Here is a 24,628-nt window from a genome sequence, read left to right as displayed (position 1 = left end):
CCATGTTGGCTATAACCAGTTTATATTCCCACCAGCAGTGCACAAAGATTCCCTTTTTTCCACATCCTCACAATACTTGTTATTTCTTATCCTTTTGATTATAGTCATTATAACAGGTGTGAAGAGATATTTCATTTGTTTGTTTTTTTATTGTGATTTTGAATTGCGTTTCTCTGATACTGAGTGCCTTTTCACGTACCTGTTGGCCATCTGAATGTCTTCTTTGGAAAAATGTCTATTCAGACCCTCCAAGCACTTTTTTTATCGGATTATTTGGAGTTTTTTACTAATTGAGTTGTATGAGTTCTTATATTTTGGATATTTAGGAGAGCTTCTTATTCTTCAGCAAAGATTTGTTGTGGCTAAGGTCCTGGACTAGATATGGGGAAATACCATTGATGCAGACACAGTCTCTGCACTCTGGCAGCTTAGAGTTCAGCCAGTGGGCATTTGAAACAGGACACTGGGCGTTTCCATTTAGAGAGATGGGGGCTGGATCAGGGGTAGGAATGGTGGTTACAGGCACACAGGAGGGGCTTCTAGCAATGGCTTCAAGACCCAAGAGGAGTTTTAGTTGGAAAATGCTTGTCCGCAAATGAACTGAGTGACTAAGGCAGAGAAACAAAAGCTGAAGATAAAAGGTGGTGTGGTTGCCAAGTGTTTCTGCTTGGGGGGAAATTTTTGTTTGGTAGCTTCTACTGTTGTTATATCATTGCCTGTCTTCATAAAGCGTAGGACACTTTCCTGGATCAAAACTTTCTCAGTACCTAGGGTCTCGAGCAGCCAGGATCAGAGAAACTGTGTTTAAACCCTGACACTGCTACGTGATGGCCATTTTGACTTCAGATGAATGACTTAACTGTTTATTACCATGGAGATGATTAGCGTTCTCACGTTTGTCATTCTTCCTTATTTCCTGCTACCAGGAGAGGAGCTTGTGAGTGTGTGTGCTCACATGTGAGTACACATGTTTTTGGTAGAAAGCCGTACTCTGTCAGCTTCAGAGTTGCAGCACGAAGTGAATTCATGCTAGCTGGAGGCCACAGGAGTGTCTGGGTCACCCAGGCCCATCTCATGTGGTTTTCTTGCTCACATGTGTTCTAGAGATTGTACTCTGAGCAATAATTCTCAGTGGAGTCATGGATCTGATCAGTGCACCTGTTGAAATCAGTGATCCCCAGACATTTCTGGAACCCACCATGTGACGGCCTCAGGTGTCTCTCAGAACTAAGCAGAACCCTCTGTGCTTTAAGTTCTGTGACCTGAAGCATGTTACCAGCAGGACTTGATAGGAGGGAACATTTGGAAAGTGGCTGCCTGAGAAGGGAGTAGCAGCAAAGATACACACCCCCAAACTCCTTTTTGTCTTTGTGGAAAAAAAAAAAATCTGCCTTTCATAAAGAAGCCCAAGGTCACAGGCATGAGTACCTCTTCAGAGCAGTCACCCAGCTCACCCTAAAGTCAGTGATACGCATGTATTTCTGAGCATGGACAGAAACCACGCTCTTAGGAATGACAAGCTTTTTGATCTTTAAAACAAAAGGATCTTGTTTTTAAAAGAAGTCCAGAGGATGGAGCACGAGAATGCCAGGCCCACAGTGATGTGAAGAGAGCTCTGTGGGCTGGTACATCATAGTATGTAGCCCAGAGTGAGGATTCCACTTCACTGAGCCTAAGCCTTCTCATCTGTCAGTGAAGGAGTTAGACACCAGGGAGCCCTAGCGCCCCTTCCAATTAAGAGACAATAGTCTTGAGATGAGAAGAGCCTGTTTCCTGGCAAGATGGTATGTTATTGCCCATGTAGAAAACAGACTTTATGATGGTCAAACTTGGTGTGCATGGATTCTCTTTTTTGTTGTTGTTGTTGAAACATCAGATGCAGAAGCTAAATTGCAAAATAAAGTTAACTAACTTGTTAAAAACCTAAATGTTAGTACAGAGCCCTGAAATGGAGCTAGAAGAAAACAAGTAGGAGGAAAGAAAAGTCAAAAAATCAGTAATAGAAAATCAGCTCCCAAAAGATGTTGAACCTTTGCTTTTGAATATGCAGCGCGGAATGGTGAGTGAACACGGTTGAGCGTGTGGACTCTGGGGCCAGGCTGCCAGGTTCAAATCACAGCTCACTGTCCCAGGCTGTGTGGAAGGAGGCCGCTTCCCGTGCCTCTCTGTGCTGCTTTTCGTCGGCTGCAATAGGGAGCTAACGATAGTACCTGCCTCATCAGGTTGTTATGAAGATTAACTGTGTCAGGAACAGGCTCAGCCCTTCAAATGGCATGTGGCATGCGGGAAGCACTCAGCACAGATTAGTCATTTCTCTCTTCACCAATTCCCTCCTTGCCTTTACCAGATGCAAATATCATGCCCAATATAGGCTGTCGGCAGCCAACCAAATAAACAGAAGGAGGAAGGCCTTTCCTTCCCTTGGGTCCTGGGATCATTGGGCACTGGAATTGCAGGTAGGAGGAGGCCTTCCTGCCACTTCTGAGCACCCATCAATCTTTGGTTCCCACCCCCTACACTTGTCCTTATTCTGGCATCCTTTAAAAATCGGTTCTACATTTAAAATACATCAAGTAGGATTTTAGTTATCCTCTCGCCTACATATTTGGAATTAGAGCCAGCAAAGTCTATTATGCAAATCTATGCAAATTATATTCAAAGAGGCAGTAGCCCCAGATTGTGGGGAGGGGAGTGAGCAGGCCAGCACAAAGAGCCTGGAGTGGAAATTTGCATCTGTTAGGGGAGCCCTGGGTTGAAGGCCTTGAGCAGTAATTGTGATAGTGTAAGCCTTTGCATTCAGTGCTTAACCTTTTGTGCCACAGAGAGGCGATTTCCATAGTGAAGATGACAGTGGCTGTTGAAGGAGGCATTTGGGCATTGCGGTGCTGTAGCAGTTTTGCGACACAAATGAAAAGTTGCTTTGAAATGATGGCTGTAATCCAGGCCGTGTCCCGACCAGCTGTGTTCTTGGACAAGTCACTTCACTCCTTCCGTTGCCCCTTCTGTGAAATGAGGGGACTGGACTAAGTTGTTTCGAGTGCCCTTCTCACTGTGACAGCTAAATGTCATCCTCCAGGTGAAAACCCTGTGCACCCAGGATGGCAGTATCCATTCATTGTACCAAAGTTTTCAAGTCTGAAGAACAAAGGGCCCTAACAGTCCGCCTAGACTGAAAATACCTTCAGGGGATGCTGGCAAGTAGAAAGAGCTGCAGCAGGGACACACATGTTTACGTCCTCTGAAAGTCTTGCAGGAAGAAGAACTCCAGTCAGTTGTATACTTCCCACCTGGGAGGATTTTAGCCCCGGGGATGTTCATGGTGGGAAAGTCAAGGGAATTTCTTTCCCTGAGTATTTTGAAGACCAGGGTGCATTAAACCCTCTGCCTCTAGAGGCTGCAGAAGTTCCCCCTGGAGGCCAAGCTACCCACCTCCTACCTCTGGCCTGTCCCTGAGGTCTCTAGGGGTCTCTCTGAAAACTCTGGACTGCCCTTGATGCTGCTGCTGGAAGGCAACAGTGTCCTTGTCCTTGGTCATGGGCCTCAGGTTGTATGGAGCACATCTGTGCTCCACCCTAGGAATCCTCCGGGCCCTTAATTTTAACTCCAGCTGTTGTGGCAGCCACCAGCTGGGTACAGGTGTGAGCAGACAGCCCCTGCCCAGAGCCTCTCTGACTCAATCAGGTGGGCCTCGTGGAGGAGCAAGGAGGTGGGTGAGCAGCACTGGCGGTGGGAAGGGGAGCTGCTGGCAAGAAGTGCTCAGCTCCTCAGAGACCCCCAGCAGATTTGAGTTGCACCCTGATCAGTTTGTAACCTACCCCAGGATTGACTTTCCCTGTTTCACTCATTTCAGGCCCCACGGCTGCCCCCTAGGGCCACTTCCCAGAATAAACTCACTGCACACAAGCCCCAATCTCTACTTCTCATTTTACAGGAATCTCCAAGGTATGACACGGATATCAGTCTGTTTGGTCTGCCACACAATGTACCACCGGCCGGCGGGGTTAAACCACAGAAAGTTATCACCTCACAGTTTTGGAGGCTGGAACCCCAAGATCTAGGTGCCAGCAGGGTTGGAGTACTCTGACTCCTTTCTTCTTGGCTTGCAGGCAGTTGGCCTCTCACTGCCTGTCTGTGTGCGGGCATTCTTTGCATCTGTGTCCTGGGCTCCTTTTCTTACAAGGACACCATTCAGATTGGGTTAGGACCTACCTCATCAGCTTCATTTAGCTTTAATCAGCTCTTCAAAGGCCCTAACACACAGTTCCATCCTGAGGTGCTAGGGCTAGGGTGTCAACATATGGCTTTGAGGGGAATGTGTTCAACACATATTTAACCAGGGTGCTTGTGAGCCAACAGAGGCTTATTAGGGAATGTCCCTTAAAACTTCAGCAGTCATGACCACCAGCTCTAGGAATAGATTGTCCCTGTGGTGCTAAACTGCCAGAGAGGGGCTGCAGTAACCCTGAGCGCATGGTTCCCTCTGTAGCTGCAACTTCCTGTCCTCTTCTCCTGCCTCGTATGTGCTGGGTGACCAGGAACTCTGTGCATTTTGGATACACCTGGGTGTCACATACTTCTCTACTGAGGGCCTTTGAACACATTACTTTATCTCCCTCAGCCTCAACTTCCTGCCTCGATTTAACCCAGTTAAATCAAGCATGGTTTTGACAGGGCCAGAGTGATGCTCAGTAGCCAGATTTTAGGATTGACCCAGTTAAGGAGGAAACACTGTTGTTGTATGGGCTAAACTATGAATGAAAGTGTCGAGAAATTCTGTCGTTTAGGGAGAATTGGTCCTGGAGGTATGACTGCTATAGTCTCTACTCCATCTGCCGTCCCTCATCCTGCCCCACCCACTAAGTTAGACATGCAGGGTGAGGCCGCACTGACCCACCCCACCCCTCCCCTAAGTTGGAAGAGGCCTCAGTGGTGACCCTGAACCTTGTTTTGAAGCCATGTCAGGAGGTCTCCTCCCCATCTCTGTTTCCAGAAACTCACCAGAGCCCCTGTCTTCCCCTGCCAGCTTTGCTGACCACCCCAGGTTTCCCAGAATCACCACCAGGGCCTCTGCTTTGACCATTCATCCTGCTGGAATCTGTGGGGGAGGGAGGCCCCGAGAGGGTGACCAGTCAGAGGCCCATCTCTACCTGGGCTGGTCTGGGCGGCTGGCAGTGCTAAAGTAAGGGCATGAGAGTGACTGAGCAGCGGGCTCCTGTGAATGGGGGAGCTCTCAGGTCACAGTTGGACCTCAGAGGTCTGTCAAGCCCTCCTTGGTGGTAAGAAGCAGCTCTTCCTCGCCCGTGGGCTGTACGGGGTGGCCAGTCTTCATGTTTATAATCCGAATAGATCCTACATGGGCACATGCTGCTGTGATTGAGAAAATCCACACATCTTTAGAAGGGTTTTTAAACGTATAGGTTTTTGTCCTTGTGCATTTTCTTGGGTGAACAAAAGCACACCCACTCGCCATCATGCAAAGTCCAGTCTGCTCAGAAGGCACCGCCAGTGGCCTTCCAGAGTTCAGCCTCATGAACACATAAGACAAGCAGTTAACCATACAACCAGCTGGTGTTTACACACCGCACCGTCTCCTGCAGGCTCTGTGCTAAGTGCTTTATAGGCACCAGGTCTGGTCACCCCCTGAATCCCGTCCCCTTCTGCCTGCTGGTCACCAGTAGCACCGAGATGTCTTTGCCTTGTTTTAGGATTGTTTGTGGATCTATATGACCTCACCCTGGCCCTGTTCATTTTTGTGTCTCCAGGGTCAAGGAGTAGGTATACCCTCCTTAACTCTTTGGTGGGTGGGTGTGAAAAAGCAGAGGTCTGTCGTTTGTACCTGTGTCTAGTTCATAAATGGAGGAGTCTGAAAAGGCGCAGGTGCTGGTCAGTTCTGCCCACCCAAGTCCTGCTCAGTGACTCAGGGCAGCTCACACAGAGCTGCTGGCTTCCTTGTGGTCACACTTTGGACGGCTCCCTGGTGCAGAAGGCCAGCAGCACTCAGGGGCCACAAGGCTTCCTCCACGCCCCTCCCCCAGCCTGTCTGAGCATTTGCCCTTGGGCAGAGGCCGGAGGCATTTCAGAGGCACTTGGGAAAGGGCAGGCCTGGCTGGTTCAGCTGTCTCTAATTCCCCTGTGGTTGGGTTCTCTCTGGGAGGGGTGCTGGGTGGAACCAGCCTGTTAGATACCCCCAGTCCCCATGGTCCTGTGTGCGATGAGCAGGGACCTCAGGGGTCCTCCCACTGTTTTCCTTGAGTTTCCGGGTGTTTCAGGTTCGTGGGTAAGGAAGGCACAGGGCTGAGCGGCTCCCGGGCATTTCACCTCTGCTCTCTGTCTCCCACTCAAGGCTTCCTCCTGACCTTGGCGCTGACTGAAGCACTGGTATTTGCTGCCCAGGAACCATCTCCCAGGGAATCTCTTCAAGTCTCCCCCTCAGGCACCATCCCAGGCACCATGGTGACAGCATCCCTCAGTTCTACCAGACACTCCTCCGTGGTGGCCACCCCTGCCTCCGTGGTGACACCGATCCCTCATCCTGATGGACCCTCCTCACAGGCCACAGCTCCCATGGCAACAACAACACCCCATCTGGATGGACACCCTCCTACAAACACCATCACCATCATGGCGACAGCACCCACCCCCCATTCTGAAGGCCCCCTGTCCACAGGGCCACTTCCTGCTGCCATGGCAACCACATCCTCCCATTCAGAGGGCCACTCCCCGGGCGAGACTGCACCCACCATGCTGCTGACAAAGCCAGGGGAGGCCACCAGCCGTTCCCCCACAGCCCCCTCCAGAGCTACCACACGCAGGCCCCCCAGGCCCCCTGGCTCTTCCCGAAAGGGAGCCGGCAGTTCACCACGCCCTGTCCCCGCTGCACCCAGTGGTCATGCCGGGAGGAAGGAAAGCCAGCGGGGAAGAAACCAGAGCTCCACACATCTGGGGCAGAAGCGGCCCCTGGGGAAAATCTTTCAGATTTACAAAGGCAACTTCACAGGGTCTGTGGAGCCTGACCCCTCCACCTTCACCCCCAGAAACCCGCTCTGGGGTTACTCCTCCTCGCCACAGCCCCAGACAGTGGTCGCAACCTTGGCGCCCAGCAGGACCTCGTGGGTACCACCCACCACCCCCCTAGTGCCTGTGGAGGACAAGCCCAGCCTTAGCAGGGCAGACCAGTGGGGTGGTTCCACCTTCACCAGCCAAGGAGGGGAGCCAGATGCCACAGCAGCCTCAGGCACCCCTGCCAGTCAACAGCGTGCTCCAGTGCCTTCTCAGCGCCCCCATGGTGACCCGCAGGACGGCTCCAGCCACAGTGACTCCTGGCTTACTGTCACCCCCGGCACCAGCAGACCTCCATCTACCAACTCTGGGGTCTTCGCAACCACCACGGGGCCCATCCAGGCTGCCTTTGATGCCAGTGTCTCAGTCCCTTCCGAGGGGCTTCCTCAGGGAACATCCTCAGCCCCGCAGGCCCCCGCCCACCCAACAGGGGCTTCAGAAAGCACTGTTTCCCAAGGCGAGGAGAAAGCTGTGGCCACCCCCACAGCCACCATGCTGGGCAGGGTGCCCAGTCCCCTCTCCACAGCGGTGTCCACAGCCACAGGAAACTTCCTCAACCGTTTGGTCCCCGCCGGCACCTGGAAGCCTGGAACAGCGGGGAACATTTCCCACGTGGCCGAAGGGGACAAACCCCAGCACAGAGCCACCATCTGCCTGAGCAAGATGGACATCGCCTGGGTGATCCTCGCCATCAGCGTGCCCATCTCCTCCTGCTGTAAGTACCTGACACGCTCCCTTCTCCCCTCACCCGCCACCACGGCAGCGTGCCCATCCCCATAATTCCTTTGCCCCAGACGTGGGCAGTCCCCACCAAGTGGGCTGCAGAGTTCCCAGAACCCCAGGGAGAAGGCAGCAGAACAAGAATCCCAGGTTATCCCACACCTGGTCCCTAGCTCATCAGGCCATGGCTCAGATGCCCACTGATCATAAAGGCACAACTCCTAGGAGCTGGGAGTCAAGTCCAACTCTGCATTTTGCAGAAAGAAACACCAGGCTGGGGAGGGAACATGGTTTCCCCAGGACCCCAGAGCTCATGAGAGGCAGAGTTAGAATGTGAGCTCAGAGCACCCATCTTCCAGCCCAGGGCACATGTCATGACACTCCCCCGCCTGCTCTCTTCTCTCGCCACGTGACTCCAACACCCCGCAAGGTGAGAGCTGGTGCTTCCAAACCGACAGCCTCCAAGTAGCAGAGCCCTCGGAGCCTTCCTCCCCACCTCTCTTCCATCACCCTTACTGCTGCTCTCCTCTCCTCCTCCTGTCTTCCCTCAAGAAAGAAGAAAAGATGAAGTTTTGATTTTGCAGGAAGTTCTATTAGCCTTGACAGAAACAGTTTTTATAACTAAATTGAGGCTTACAAGTTACATGTGAATTTAGCTATTTTGTGGCTCCTCCCCATTTTGCTTGTCCATGAATGGTGTGCAGTGGTGCTTTGTGGACCTTGTCATTGCCTTTGCTCCCCCTGGGTACCTGGGGAAGAGCTCCCCTAGACCACAACAATAGCGGGCCACCAGCGCCCCCTTGCTGCCACCATCACTCCCACCATCACTCCTGTATTGAAAACTCTAGGGGCTTCTTCCTCCCTGAAAAAAGTGTAGTGAAAGTGTTAGTTGCTCAGTCGTGTCTGACTCTTTGAAACCCCCTGGACTGTAGCTCACCAGGGTCCTCTGTCCAAGGACTTCTCCAGGCAAGAATACTGGAGTGGGTAGCCATTTCCTTTCTCCAGGATCTTCCCAACCCAGGATTGAACCCAGGTCTCCTGCATTGCAGGCAGATTCTTTACTGTCTGAGCACTGGGGAAGTTCTCTTCCTCCCTGCTGCTGCTGCTGCTGCTGCTAAGTCGCTTCAGTCATGTCCGACTCTGTGTGACCCCACAGACAGCAGCCCACCAGGCTCCGCCATCCTTGGGATTCTCCAGGCAAGAACACTGGAGTGGGTTGCCATTGCCTTCTCCAACGCATGAAAGTGAAGTCGCTCAGTCGTGTCCAACTCTTAGCGACCCCATGGACTGCAGCCTACCAGGCTCCTCTGCCCATGGGATTTTCCAGGCAAGAGTACTGGAGTAGGTTACCATTGCCTTCTCCACTTCCTCCCTAACGTCTCCACAAAGAACCTGATGCAATCACTCGGGACCCAGGGCTGCCTTCATGTCTCCTGCATGCACCTGATCTCAATTCTTAAGAGTTCTTCTGATGGCCTCACAGGAATCCTTACTGTGCCTGCGCTCCCCCCGGCCCCACCCCACACACGGACATCATCCAGGTGCCCCCTCAGTCCTTTCAGGGGCGGGAAAGCCCTGTGCTACCCACTGATCAGCCCCTTTCTTCTGTGGCTGTTTCCAGCTCTCCTGGGGGCCTTGTAATTTCCCCGTTGTAAGTTACACTCTTTGGTTCTAACCTCTGCCCTCTGAAACCACACAAAACAAGTTCATTCACCAACCCCTGAGATACATGAAACCACTCTCAAGGGCAGGCTTTTCTTTTCCAAGCTGTCATCCCTGTCCCTTTGAGTCTCTTCACAGGGCCACCTGGCCCTGGTCCTGCCCCTGTCTACCCTCCAATGACCTCAGTTCATGCCTGCTCCCAGAGAAAGCACAGCATTGCCCGTGCCCAGCTGAGGCAGACGAGAGTGCTTGGCGGTTCCTCTGTTCGGACACTTTAGTCACATTCAGGCAACCTGCTCTGGCGTCAGGTCCTCATGTCACACCATGGGCTCAGCCTGATCTCAAGGGGAACAAAGCCCCAGAAACTTTCTCAGAGGAGGCTATGCGGCCAGGTCTCCCAGCCTGTCTTCATGTTATGGATCAATCGAACATCAGCACAGGAGGTGTGTGCCTTTAACATTAACCTGATGTCTGCTTGGCATTGTTTTCTGACAAAACCCTTTTTAATCTGGAGTCTGGATTCCTTCCAGGAGCTGCCTCTCCCAGCTCCAGTCTGCTCAAGTACCCAGTGCGGGGAAAGTGAAAATGTTTACAGGTTGCATATTTCATTCTTTCCTTAAGCAGATTTATTGTCACTCATGGGTGCACACAGATATTCTTAAAGCTGTGATTGTCCACTTCTGAAACAGAAGAATGATAATGAGAAAATGTAGCACTGTTAGCCAATAAATTTTTAATAATGGTCATATTTGAGAAGTAACCACATTAGATTCAGCTTTCTAATTTTTCATTCTTCCCATGTGTCTAGAGGCTCTAGTTTACAAAAGGAATTCCTACCATTTTTAATCATTCATCCTTAAAACAGACTAGCCAGAGCAATAAACTTAAGAGATGAAGCAGATACACCATACAGGTAGGGAGTATGTCACTAAGTGGAATGACTTGCCCAGGGTCCCAATCACACCTGAGTCAGCCCACACCTGGTGACAGGATCCATTCGACTCAACAGCATCTCACAAGTGCTCACTGTGTGCCAAGCACCGTTTCAAGCACGAGAGACCCAGAAGTGTGTGACACAGCTTCCCCCACCCAGCTGCCAGAGCCCTTTCCCTACCTGCACTCCCACAGCCCACACCCACAGCAGGTCTAAAAAGATGTCTCCAGCCCTTCTGCTATATATGAGTTTGAAATTAGATCAAATTTTACTGCAAAGAAGAAAACCCATGGGCTGCCTAAACCATGCATAATAACATCAGCCAAGAGAGAAGCGAGGACAAGCCTGGAACTGCACCATGAGAATGCTTCTGGCACTGACAGGAGCCTTCAGTCGCTGGGCGAGAGCATATTATTTCAGAAAGGAAGATTTCCCCTGGGACCCACAGCCCCTGCTGCCTTTGGTGTCTGCCTTGCATTTCCACCATCTTCAGGCCAAGCCCTCACTCAGCAGGGTTCCAGCCTGGCTGCCTCCACATACATACAGCTCCCTGTCCTGTGGGACCATCGCTGACCCTGTGAAGGTCCAGATGAGAGGGGCACTGAGAAAGAAGATGCTTGTCCAGCTTTAAAACGCTGTGCTATTTGAAAGCTCATAGCCTGGCCAGGTCTAGAGGCCCCACAGTCAGACCTTCTCAGCAGCTACATTTATCCTAAAGCACACTCTCCAGCCCTCAAAGAAGAGTTTCCTCTTTGGCTAGTTTGCCAGATATTTCAGGCAATCTGCACTGGTAGCAAAGTACATGCATAGATTTCTCTCATCTGGCTTTTCTGAGTAGTCCGGGCTTTTCAGGGGCTGCTGGGCAGGCCGGCAAGTCCCCAGTTTCTGGTGGAAGCAGAGGGTGATTGTAGCAAGTCTCAGGTCTGCTCAAGAGGGGCTGTCACCACTTGTACCTGCCCTTCAGATCATGAGCCCTTTCTAGCAGCTGAAGGGATGTATGTTGTGCCAGGTCCGAGAAATGCTTTGTCTCCTGAGCCACACCGGAAACAGAACTGAAACTGATTGGACCCAGGCCACATTTGGTCAGGGTCTGGGAGCTGGGTGGCTCCCGAGATGGTCTCTGCTGCCACCATCAGGACGCACAGCCCACCACCTCCTGCTGGAAGCCCCGGGTCTGGTGCTGAAGTGGTCCCTGCTCTTGGCTGTCAGTGCTCTGGGTTTCCATCAGGAGACTGGTTGCGTGGCTCTGTCAGTCTCTCTGGCCTGGCCTGCACGTTCCACATTCATTGTTGAGAGTGTCTTCATCCAGCCTCCCTGGAAGAGATGGGAGTTACATGGGGTGAAAGCAGGAAACGAGGCCAGTTACAGATATTTTTCATCATCAATCCAAGTTGAGCCATCCAAAGCAGAGCAACCTCTCACTGACCCAGGATTCGTGAGAGTTCACATGCATATTACCTAGGACACGCTGGCCTCCTTCCAGACGTACAGAAATGCCACTGGAGCAGCAGAGAGAACATATCCTTGTGCCAGGTGGCTCACGGCTATATTCCCAGTTGTTCTGTGAAAACATTCACAGAATGTGTCAAATCCAAATGTGTCTGTGTACCTTTACTCACAGACCCCAGTGACTTTGTAGTTATTATATTTTAAAAAGAAAGAAACCTGGGTCAGAAGTACTCTTTCCAGTCAAAAGAACAGATTAGGACGGAAAGTAAGCGTGAGCAGGTTTGTCTCCTTGGGGTCTATGAACCAACTGAAGGAGGTGGGGCAGCCTTTGAACAAGGCAGGCTTACCCGGGGGTATTCCCGAGGCTGGACTAGAGTGTCCTGGCCACATCACAGCTCTTCCCTGTGCTTCCCAACCAGCGCCCCCCGCAGGAACCTTCTGGAGCTTCCTCAGGCACATCTCCATCCACCAGGCCAGAAAGTCAATGAGCCCCCAAACCTGCTTTCCCCAGGCCTGTGACCCGGTCCAGCCTGGCCTCCTTCCACACCCTGAGGCCTCCCTTGACCTCCCCCAACCTCCAGAGTGAAGAAATGACTCTTCACAGATGGGCTGGCACCGCTGGACTAATCCTTTCCTCCCAGGTTTCCGGTTTCTAATCTACCTAATGAGGGGCTAAACTGAGACGTCAGAGCTCCCTGCCCTCTCTCATTTGCCTAACTTTAAACTCGTGTGACTAGCTTGAGAGGGACCCTGCTGTAACAGGAAGCCTTGACTTGGGAACCAGACACAACTGGATGTAAACCCAGCTCTCCCACTAGTCGCCCTTGGGACTTGGAAGGTTAACCCTTGGGCCACTGTTTTCTCACCTGCAAAAATAGGACTAATGTCCACTGTGTTAGTTCAAGGCCTTCAGGAGGAAGGTACCAAAACAGAATTAGGCCTGCAAGAGATTTATTGGGGAAACACCTTTGAATTATTGATATAAAGGAAGAAGAAGAAGCTGGAGGGCTGGGAAGGAAAAGGCTGGGATGGCCGTCCAGAGGAAGCTTCCGCGAGGTGAGGGGTGTCCTCAGACCATTAGAGGAGTTTCCTGTCCCGAGGGAACAGACCTGCTCCATCAGTAATGGCCGGGAGCAGCCTGGGAAGGGTGGCCTCGGCACACCCGTGGTGGTGGGTCAAGGGGACGGAGGCGGAGGCGGTCCCTTGGCTGTCCCTGTGCAGCAGGAGAGCTGCTCAGGTGCCCTCGGGCTGCAGCTGCCGCTCCAAAACCTCATCATGGACTGCAGATGCATCTGAAGTCCCATCACGGCATCTACCACGGGGAGGTGCCCAGTGAGGACACGGTCAGAGGGTGATGATACTCATCTCATTGTCAGGACTTGCCACACATTCTCCAGCCGCCCATGGAGAGCACCCTCAGCAGGTGTTTTCAAAGCACCCTCCCCCGGGGTCCTGTAGACTTTCGTGTCCATTTCCCATCATAGAGCAGGTCCCAGCCCTGAAATGAGGCCCCTTCCAGAAACATCAGCACAGTACCCAGGCTCCATCTTCATGTCAGCGACCCTCCTCCTTCCTGTCATACATCCAACAAACTGTGGCCAATTCCCTACTGATGTGCTGGAGAAGCTGGGAGAGCTTGCTTCACTCTCATTTCAGTTTCAAATCTAGAGGAAATAGGGATCCTATTGACCTTCTCGAGGGTCTTGACCACATTTCCCTTTGGAGAAACAGAGCAGTTGAAGCTTTCGGTGACATGGGAGAGGGCGTGGCTCACACCTGAGCGTGCAGAGTTGTGTGGTTTAGAAGTTTAGGCAACTTCAGCTGCCTCTTCTGTGAATGGGAGGAGGGCCAGCACCTTCCTCAGGCAGCATATTGTGAGTTAAATCCGACTGTAGAGCACCTGGGGATAAAATAGAGACTCCATAAATTTGATTGAAATTTCCTTTCTGAGATGAAAGTTCAGACGCCAAAATAATGGAAGTACTAACCTAACCCTTGGCCTGAACCACGCAACAGTCATGCAGCCCAGTTTTCCCTTCAGGGTCTCCCTTTAAGAACAAGAAGGAAACTCATATTAGTGAAGCACCTATTGTGTCAGGCAGTGCTTTCAGCATTTGGCATTCATGATCCTTACAACCCTGCCAGGTCTATAGTGATCAGCATGATGAAGTGACGCCTTGTAATACACAGCCGAGTCAGACTTGAACTCAGGTCTTTTGGACTCTAAGCCCATGCTCTTCCTGTAGCGGGGCTGGCTTCTGGTGTGTAAGTGAAATGGTGTTTGAGAGGCACCAAGAACTCCCTGATAGTCAGGCTAACAACATGGGAGGAGGGGAAAGTGAGGAACAGAACTCCCCACTCTGACCCCCAGCCCTTCCCACAGGGCAGGATCCTGGCCGTACGTCCTAACCAGGCCCAGGCCCTGGAGCAGGGGCAGTGTGGGCTCAGAGGGCACTGGCCCGGGATCCAGAGGACCTGGATTCTGCAACCTGCACACACCTAGGTTAGCGGGCTGGGGTGGGGTGGGGTGGGAGGGAGTGGTTCATGCAGCCTAGCCCTCACCCTATGGCTTGGGTTTCCCCAACTTGAATTCCCCTGGGCTGCTTCACCATTCCAGTCTCAGGAGCAGGGTGAAAAGTAGTAGTGAGAATGAAGAATAAAACTTCCAGAAAAGAGAAGAAGGGACCAGAGCCTTGCCCCAGCCTTGCCACTTGCTGTGACCTGCGGCAAGCTGGGTTCCGCATCAGAGTCTTCTCCTCTATAGAACAGGCAGGCGTGCCCTAAATTAGCAGATTTTCAGGCTGACTCTGCAGCCTCCCTCCTCACCCCTTCTTCCTTCAATCAGCTGAAGGAAGGGCTCTTTGGAAGGAAGGGAGGAAATCCACAAAGCTTGAAAGAATCTCTACCAGCTGGTTTAAAATGTCTTTGAGCTCAAGTATTCAGAAATTGGCTATTTTTAAAACTTTTTTGAGAGGACCTGGAAGAGTGGTAAGAAAAGTAGAAGTCTTTTTGATCAAAGCAGATTGGATGGAATGGAAGCTTGCCCAATCTCTTGATCTTGCCTGGAAGCCTTTTCAGGTAGAGGTGCCAGCAAGGCCAGCAGCAGGAAAGAGCTACTGAATTCCTCAGTCAGCCTGCAAGGCTCTGGGCTCTGGGCCCTGAGGTCTCAGCCTGTGTGGATGCCAACTTTTGCAGTTCCCCCACACCCTGGCAGGCATAGGCCCCCCAAACCACCAAGCCTTCTGGCCGCTGTGGGCAGAGATGGGCCTCCACTGCCCCCTGGTGGCCACTGCCACCATAGTACCAGCCTCTATGGACAGCTCAGCCTGCCCTCCACCCCCCAGCACAGATGATGGGAACCACCAGGATGTTGAGTGCAACCATGCCTACCCCGATCCAGAGTTTCAGCCACCCCATGGGCTCTGGGGATGGCTAGCCTGGGCAGGAGGTGCCCAGTCTTCACTGACTGGCTTCTCCCCACGATGGCTCCTTGTCTCCCTGGGGCACTGCATCTCCTGTTCCCTTGTAAGACCCCAGACAGGCCAGCCCACCTCTCTGAACTTGGAAGCCTTCCCTGTCAGCATGTCCAAGCCACTCTGTTCACACGTGGTTCAGCAGCAGCCTCCAAACATGCTCCTTCCTCCCGTGCCCCCGAGGGTCCGAGACTGAACAAACAGGGGGGTACGTCGAGCTGTGTGGAGGCAGGATCAGACCTCTCTGCGCAGCAAGGTTTTCATGTCAGCATTTGGCTTGTCTTTGTGAGGCAGAATCATGGATGGCCGAGAGCATGGACTTTGGAGCCATCCGGATTTGCTCTTGGGCAAGTCACTTCACCTCTGTAAGTCTCCATTTTCCTGTCTGTCAAACAGTGGCCCTCACAGTACCAAGCTCATGGAGTTACATGGAGTATTAAATGAATTCATGTTTCTAGATTACTGGAGCCCTACATACATGCTATAGGACTGTTAGCAGCTATTTGGTTTTAATGACGATGGTGGCAATGAGACGGGAGCAACGGTTTTATCAGGGTCCAAGACCTCTGCCTAGAGATTTTGCTCTGAACCTCTGCCCTCTGTGGAAGTCAAGGCTCATTTGTAAAGTTCCCTGGGCTCTGCTCATCTCTATGCCACACTCCCGCTTCGGGAACACTTCTCCTCCGTCCTGAGGTGCAGCTTGGCACATACATGTCATTTCCTACAGCTGAGCTCTGGGGAGCCCTCCCAGTGAGAGCGCAAGGCCTTTACTTGGAGCTAACTCCCTGGCACTGCAACGTGCACAGGTATCCGAAATTCCATCCAAACCTCCTGCCCCTGGGCCTCACCTCCCACCTCACTCTCTCCTACACCAACTGCACTCCAGCCATGCTGCTGTTTTCCTCACGAACATGCAGCTTATCCCCACCTCAGGACCCTTGAATGTGCTGTTCCCTCCACTTGGGACACACTGCCCCTGTTCACCCATGGCCAGCTCCTTCCCCACTTGCCAGTCTCAGCCATAAGGTCACTGCTCAGGGAAGCTTTTCAGGATGGAACCCCTCCCGCAGCTCCCCTCGGCTGTCTCACTCACTTCCCCGTGTTTCCTTTTCTCTGAACAGTTATCTTCCTATACTAACTCTCATGCACCCTCCATACACAAGCTAGGAGGAAAGCTTATGAGAGCAGGGTGGTCCTGTCTTTTTCTTCTCTCCCCTGTCCCTGGCACCTGGCACAAAGCAGGCGCTCCACCTTTACAGATATTTGTTGAGCTAATGAACAAGCTCAATGAGCGGGGCAAGTGGCTGGATGTGTGGCTGTCACGGTCCCAGCTGGAGGCTGGCCTCCCTCCCTCCGCGAAGCTGGCCCGCTCGCCGCCCTTCCCTCTCTAACGGGGACTCTCCCTGCAGCGGTCCTACTGACCGTGTGCTGCCTGCGGAGGAAGAAGAAGCCGGCCAACCCCGAGAACAGTCTGAGCTACTGGAACAACGCCATCACCATGGACTACTTCAGCAAGCATGCCGTGGAGCTTCCCAGGGAGATCCAGTCCCTGGAAACCTCTGAGGTAACGAGCCCCAAACCAAGGGCTGCCCGCGGGAGAACTGCCACCGGGAGAGGAGCACCCGCTCGTCTCTCCAGCCTCCTCCTGGCGGCAGGAACCTGCATGGTCCTGAGCCGCGGGGCCCCGCCCCAGCCCTGCCAAACGGACATCTGCTTGGCGAGGCACGTTTCTTGGGACTTTGGGTTTCTGGGAACAGGCCAACAACTGTTCAATGAGGACAGTTTGGTGGCAGGCGTTCAGGGGACTGTGAAGGTGGGAGCTTGCTCCCAAGGGGTCCAGGCTCCGAGATGCGGTTAAGGTACTGGACCTTGGCATCATTCAGATAATAGGGGGAGAGTAGGATACGAGGGGAATATGGGGAGAGTTAGAGGGCTGTGAAACCTGCTGGGGAGAGCCTCACAGTGCAAGTGTTGGCAGGGTGAGGGAGTGCAGGAAACCCCAGCCCGGCCAGTGAGGGAGCTGGGCTTTGAACCCGGTGTTCTGACTACAGAAACCACTGCTCTTTCCACTCTTACAGAAGGGTGGGGCAGGGGCCAGGTGCCCCAGGAGAGGCAGATGGATTAGGCACAGCCTTGGATGAAGTTGGATGGAGTTTGTGCATTAGTCTTGGACAGCGGAGAGTCATTGAAAGTTAAGCTTTGTGTGACTTAGTTGTAGAAAGATTGTGCTGATGGTCATCATCAGTGAATGGATAAGAAGGAAAGGAAGGATGGTTTAGTGGCTGGCTGAATGAATGAGAGGACAGAAAGGCAGATGAGAAATAAGTAAGGGATGCAGTTGAGATGGCCCAGGAGAAGGGTGGTGGACAGCTAAGTAAAGGTGGGGTGGGGCTGGGCTTGCTTCTGGTGGAACAGTCCCCTCCCCTCCTGCAGACCCATCCCCCCAGCATCCAGATGAGCTTTCATAGACATACCTGTGACCACATCACACCTGTGCTCAAAACTCTTCCGTAGCTTCCCATTGCTGGTAAGTTGAAGGTCAAAGTCTTTCCAGGGCCTGTAAGGTGAACCTGTCCCCACCCAACCCTCCAGCCTCATGTCATGCCCTCTCCCGCATCCGCGAAGCTCAGATGACACTGGATTTCTTCTCACTTCATTATGGCACCAAGTCATACCCCACTGCAGGGCTGTGCATAAGCTCCTCCCTCTCCTGGCGTGTCTCCTAGTGCTTCTCCTGTCCGTCTGAGTGCAGTGATTCCTACCCACCACTCAGGGTGCCGTCCAACCGTCACTTCCTCAGAGAAGCCTCCCCTGACTGCCGAGCTGGGCGCCCTCTCCTATCATCAGGTCTCAGCTCCTGTGCTTTTCCACTGTGGCACACACGGGGGTTGTAATTACACAGTCACGGGTCTGACATGACAATTTTGAATTTCTCTCCCCCACTAGAATAGCCAGTTGCCCCCACACTGCTAACCCCAAGGGGCAGTTCTAAGGCACTGATTTTACTCCGCCTACCAGCAGTATTCGGAGAAGGCAATGGCAAGCCACTCCAGTACTCTTGCCTAGAAAATCCCATGGATGGAGGATCCTGGTAGGCTGCAGTCCGTGGGGTTGGACATGACTGAGCGACTTCACTTTCCCTTTTCACTTTCACACATTGGAGAAGGAAATGGCAACCCACTCCAGTGTTCTTGCCTGGAGAATCCCAGGGATGGGGGACCCTGGTGGGCTTCCGTCTATGGGGTCACACAGAGTCGGACATGACTGAAGTGACTTAGCAGTAGCAGCAGTATTGGCACGTTCAATCATCTCCTCTTTAAAACATTTCTTCACTGGCACCCCAGCCCCATCCTGGCCGGCTCCCTCCCACCCCCAGCAGCTCCTCCTTGATCTCCATCATGACCCCTGTCCTTTCCCCAAGCTCCAGTCACAGGAGGGCCCAGGCTCAGTTCTCCTATTGCTTCTCTTCTCTATGAGAAAGTTCCATGACTGTAAGGCCCATTTCTCACCATGACTACCGAATTCTGCTCTAGCCTGGCCATCTCCCCTGAGCTCCAGACCCATGTGCCCAGCTACCGATGCACACATTTAATGGGCATCTCAGAGGGAACAGCCCGAGACTGATCTCTCAGCATTTCCCTGCCACGTCAACACCCAGATCCCCCTGGTGCTTCTCATGATTAGATGGCACTGCTGGCCACCTTCTCCTCGGACACACCCCACATCCCCTCCATCAACAGCCCCTAGTCCGTTGGCTTTTCCTCCACATAAGCAGGTCTCACTACCAGTGTTGTGACCACCCCCCCACACAACCACGCCCTCCCAGGCTGCCATCATCCCTCGAACCATGGATTGTTGCCATCGCTCTGCAAACAGCTCTCCCAGCCGCTGTCTGCCCCCAGTCCCCGCTTGCAGTCTGTCCTCCACACAGCAGCCGGACCAGCTGTTCAAGGGAGGACCTCATGTCAGTCATGACTTCCAAGCCTCACAGTGCTCCTCCTCACACTCTTGACAAAGTCCAGATTCCTCCTAGCGGGTTTTTTCTCAGGCCGGCCCCGCCTACCTCCTCCCGCCTCTGCCAGGCCCCCCAGGAGTACAGGTCTCAGTCCCTAGAGTAAGCTCGTCCTGGCACCTGGCTGAAATGCTCTTCTCCCAGCTGCCTCCACTTCCCCCAAGCCTCTGCTGCAGTGCCACCTCCTCCGAAAGGCCTTCCCTGACTGCTCAGCACAGGTTAGAACCCCACCTTCCCCTCACCCACGGTACTCTGTCCCCACCCTGCTTTGTTTTTGTTCAGAACTTCTCCCCACCTGGCACTGTACCCTTCTCTCTCTGTTGACTGCTGAGTATACATCTCACCTACTAGAATACATGCTGCCCCAGGGCAGGAGGCTTCCTCATGCCCTCTGCCCAGCTCCTAGAACAGTGCTGAGCATGTGGTAGGTACGCAGTAAATGGTCATCACATGAGTGAACTTTGCTCACAATCTACCCATCATCCACCCCAAAGCCTGACATACAGTGGCCACTCAGTAAAAAAAAATTAGCTGAAGGACAAACAGAGGGACAGCCTTACAATGACATTGATGTTTAGCATGGCCAGGGTACAATTTGGTGGCGAGTGTTCCCACTTTGAGTGCGGGCTCTGTACCTCTGGACTCTAAACTGCTTACAAATTGGTAAATGAAAACCAAAAGCCAGAGGACAGTGCTGGTGAGCATAGCCCCCACAGCCCCAGGCCGCCATGGGACACAGGCCAGAGATCCTGCTGGGACCCAGGGTCAGGGGGCTGCAGCAGCACCAAGCTTGGCTGGCTTCAGAGTGGGTTTCTCACCCTCTCCCAGGCGGCCTACTCCCCTCGTCCTGCTGTATTCCCAGTAACAGCAGTTGTCCCCTGTCCCCTGGGCACAGAGGCCCTGCACACCCACACAGCCACCGCAGTCACAGGGCCATGAGCTCACTGCCAGGCTGCCAGCTTTGGAGGCTGCCAAGTGCTTCGCCTAAGCAAGTTTCCCTGGCACCCTGCTCCCCTGCTGGGCTGATGAAAACAGCAAAACAGAATTGTGTGGGCAAAATTGTGGTGCCCAGAAGCGTTTGGAAACTTTTTCATGCTTTCTCTTTTTCCCTCCCCTTCTTCCTTTTTTTTTCTTTCCTGCCTTAGTTATTTTCTACATAACTTTCTCTTGTTTTTACACAGAATAACTTCCCCTTAAACTCTCGTGAGAACTGTAAAACCACAGCACATCTCAGGCTCCAAACTCCCCATCAGATTAACCCCAAAGCCCAGCGGAGAAAGAGGATTTCTGTCCCCTCGCTGACACGCCGCCCTGGTCTCCTCTCTTAGACAGCTGGCCCCACGTCCACCCCAAAGATGAGCGAAGGAAATTCTTGTCTTCTGAAAACATTTTACAACAAATGGCCTTTCTTCCTTTCTCTCCTTATTACCCATAAATAATATATACTCATCAAAAATGGCATGCTTTTTATTCATTTTGGGGGGAGTATAGTGCAGTGAAAAGAAAAACAAAAATGTCTGCATGTTTTGTTTAAAAATACATTTCAGAGTAGTAATCATGACATCTTAAATTGAAGCCAGTTCTAAGCTGGTCTGGCCTGAACAAGTTACACCCAGGTCTGCCACTGGAGTCTTTGCCCTACAGTAGCCTGCACGCTCTGAGGCTTCCATTGTGTGGAACTGGTACAAACTGTGGCTTTTTTTCTCTATGTCAACACCTGTGCTGGAGTCTGAGAACTGCTACTGCGTAGCCCCCCTCCGCCTCCATGGCTGAGGCCAAAGTCATTCAGATGACCTGAGCGGGTTGTCTGTTTCTCGGCTTTCCCACTCCTGAGGCTGTGTAGATGGACTGAATTTTTCACTCACCTATTGTGCGGTCACACAGAGATTCAGATCCATTCAGCTCAGCACATCCAGTGCTATAAGAAACAGGCTTAGAATTCTGACCAGGCTCTGGGAGGACTCGGGAGGGTGGAATGAGCTCTGTAGGTTCTGGTAGGTGGGTCTCAGGAGAAGAAAGAGGAGAGCAAGCGCTGGGTGTGTTCAGGAAAGAAAAGTGGTGAGGCCTCCTGGAGGTCTGTGGGGAAAAAGGTGGAAGGAGAGTCTGGGGCCCAAGTGGACCAGGTTTTGCCCACTAGAGCAGCGAGCTGTACACCGTGTGTGGCATGCGTGGACAGCAATGCCATCTCTTGCAGCCTAAAGTAGAGATGATTCAGGAAGCAGGAACTCTTCTTTGGAAGCTGCTATAAAGATCTGAAAAAAGAACAGACAGATCTCTGAACCCCAGCATCAGCAGTGAGGATGATGACAAGTGCTTAAGATGAAGGGCAAGATAGGTAAAGGGGATTAAGAGGTACAGACCTCCAGTTATATAATCAATAAGCTTCACGGATATAATGTCACAGCATAAGGGATATGGTCGATAATATTGTAATAACTTTGAGGGCACATGGTTATTAGGCTTATCATGGTGACCATTTCATAATATGTGTAAATGTCAAATCACTATGCAGTGCACTGGAAATTCATGTAACTTTGTATCTCAACTATATTTCAATAACTTTTTTCATGTTTACCAAGCACTTCCAAGTGGAAGTAAATGTTCCGGTGGGTATGTAAGAATGGCCCCCTGATGACTCCTCCCCAGCTCACCCTGTCTCCTCCCTCTGTCCTCCAGGACCAGCTGTCAGAGCCCCGCTCCCCAGCCAATGGCGACTACAGAGACACCGGGATGGTCCTCGTTAACCCCTTCTGCCAAGAAACGCTGTTTGTGGGAAATGATCAAGTGTCGGAGATCTAACTGCAGCAGCCCTCGCTTTACCGGTCCCTACCTTTCATCTCTAACTTATCAATATACAAATATATATTATAAATATAATCTTTGTGTAACCCTGACTTGATGAGAAACATTTTCAGCAGCTTTTTTTTCCTAAGAATTGTCAACATCTTTTTTATAAGTGTGGTTTAAAAAAAAAAATCTTGGCGGAACAATCTATGACCTTTATAAAATAAAGGTATTTCTAAGCAAAGCAGTTGCATTGATTGCTTCTCTTAATAACTGTCCTTGTACGTGAGGGTCCCAGCAGCCCCAGGCAGGTGAGAGAAGAGACTGACCTGTTCAAGTGGATATTAAAATGGCCAAGTGCACAGCCTCTGAGGCTTCTTACAGCTCTAGTTCCTCTTGATTCAATGTGAAGGACCCCATTTCTGTCCCCTCATCCGCACCTCAGTGATGGGAACTGGACACCTAGAAGGACGCTGGCGGACAAGGAAGAGGGAGCCCTGAGCCCTGTGACGGCACCACTGTCTGTCGAGGGTCATTCCATCCGAGGTGTGGACGAAAGCCGGAGTGTGGAGGTGGATGAGGACCGCTGTGTCCTCAGGCCACGCCCCTGACAGACCACGCCCCTGACAGGCCACGCCCCCGACAGCCCCCTCGGGGAGCCCCCACTGCGCTAACAGCAAGACTACTTTCCCCTCCGCCAGCAGGAGGCTCCCCTTCAAGTGTATCCCCATTCTCCCACCACCCGCAAATGCATTAGACACGGTGCCTTTCTCTGGAGACGGTTTGGATGTGGATCCCAGCCCCGGAGCTTTGAAATGCTTGCCCTTCCTCAAGGATCCAATGTTTGGGGGTTCACCTTTGTTTTCTCAAAAGACCATCACATCACACCCCTGAGGAACGTGTTTGTGGAAGAAGCCTTGGAGCGTGGAGCTGTAGTTCTCTAAACCTTCCTCCCAGGATCTTAAAATAACAAGATTGCCAAAGCGGATCCCTCAGAAGACATCACTGTATTTGTGCTGGGCGCTGCAGACCTGCCTGGGGGTCACCAGGGGTCTTCACCTTTCACTGGTCTCTCCATCAGTGGTCTCCCGCTGCCCCACCCCCACCCCGGGGTCCACAAACCAACAGGGTTCAGACGCCCGGAGATAGGAGAAGGGCTTCCAGAGATGGCTGCTTGTCCATTTTTTCCCCTAATATATATAGTGGCTGATAGAGAAGATAACTGCTTTGACACTTCCTTTCTCTAAATGAAAGATAGTTTGATAGTATATTTTGATTATAGATGTTCTTATAGTCAGATTGGGACCTGAACTTGAATGTTGAGTCATATGTTTGTGTTATTGCTGTGGTCTTTTTATCATAACTTTTTCCTTTCCTACATTTTCCTTTTTAAAAGATGGCCTTTAAACTTGTGTGTTCTCAATGTCGTATGAATGTACTTAACACGAGTTTGGTGATTGTCTCTCTTCAAAGACTCTTCAACCCACAAGGAAACAGGTTATATGTTGCTCTGAGGCTCATTTCCAAGCGCATTGCTGTCTGATCTTTCAAACGTATCATAATATTTCTGTCAGTGATTGCATTTAAAATATCAATGTGTGTGTATATAGAGAAAGAAATCTGTTTGTAAAGTAGAATTTATATATAATATATGTAATCAGAGATACATATGTTATATATACATATGTGGGATGTATGACTTATTTTTCCTTATACACAGAATTCAGCTATCATGTATATATAAATAAACTTATTTTATTAGCCAGAGGATTAAGTTGCTAATACATTTTGCATTCTTTTCATTTTTAGATAACTTTTAAGTCTTCCTTAAGTACCAACACCATGTGTCCATCTGTATCTATTTTAACAGTAAGTTGGATTTTTATCAGTGTGATGAGCTAATAGCCATTTATCATTTGATAAAACAAATTCTTTAGGACATGCTTGGGATTTCTCCCCCAAAAGTCATTTGTCTATGGGTCTTTGGAGATACTGGTGTCAAGATACATCCTCCTCATCCGCCCCTCCCTGGACTCTGGACCGTATTGTAAATATCTTCAGTCAGAGAAATCTGAAGTTAACCTGACCACAGAGTGTCCCCATTTCGCAGAGTAACAGTGCCTAAATGTGGCACCATTGCAAACAATTTTTGTGGCTTGAGCCCTCTGTTCATTCTTGAATGATCCATCCTGGAATTCCTGCAGCTCCTGGGGCCCATTAGCATCACCTGTTTTGGGAGGATGTCATTATAATACAGACTAGTGGGAGCCATGGGCCTTCAGGTACACCAAGAAAGGGTGCTTTCTGTTCACAGCAAGAAAGCCTCGTCTAAATAAACAAGGGGCACTGCCAGCCTTTATTTGATCTGATTGGTTACTTAACCTGATAATCATATATTCAACATTGATATTCATAAAGTACTTTCCATATCATTTCAAATAGAAAAAGTAGAAGGGGAAAAAAAAGGAAAGAGCACATAGAATGTTCCAGTAAGTGACCAGGTTTTTTTAACTCTGCGTGTGTGACCTTGGGCAG

General features: G+C 51.4%; 1 protein-coding gene across 2 annotated transcripts in view; it reads left to right on the top strand.

The window, feature by feature from the left end:
* The window catches only part of TMEM108 (transmembrane protein 108), a 413,918-nt gene extending 391,639 nt beyond the window's left edge, over positions 1-22,279 (top strand). For both annotated transcript variants that reach the window (XM_055413587.2, XM_055413577.2), the window contains exons 4-6: positions 6,344-7,774; positions 16,707-16,861; positions 21,986-22,279. In XM_055413587.2, coding sequence (XP_055269562.1) covers positions 6,344-7,774; positions 16,707-16,861; positions 21,986-22,108 — 1,709 coding nt within the window. In that variant the 3' untranslated portion in view covers positions 22,109-22,279. The remainder of the gene's footprint in view (positions 1-6,343; positions 7,775-16,706; positions 16,862-21,985) is intronic.
* Positions 22,280-24,628: the final 2,349 nt, after the last annotated feature.

This window comes from Moschus berezovskii, chromosome 1 (assembly GCF_049115385.1).
Source record: "Moschus berezovskii isolate FMDL1 chromosome 1, NW_MosBer_1.0, whole genome shotgun sequence".
In the NCBI taxonomy this organism is placed as follows: Eukaryota; Metazoa; Chordata; class Mammalia; order Artiodactyla; family Moschidae; genus Moschus; species Moschus berezovskii.
Note: the sequence above shows the minus strand (reverse complement) of the source record. Positions and strands in the feature narration are given on the sequence as shown.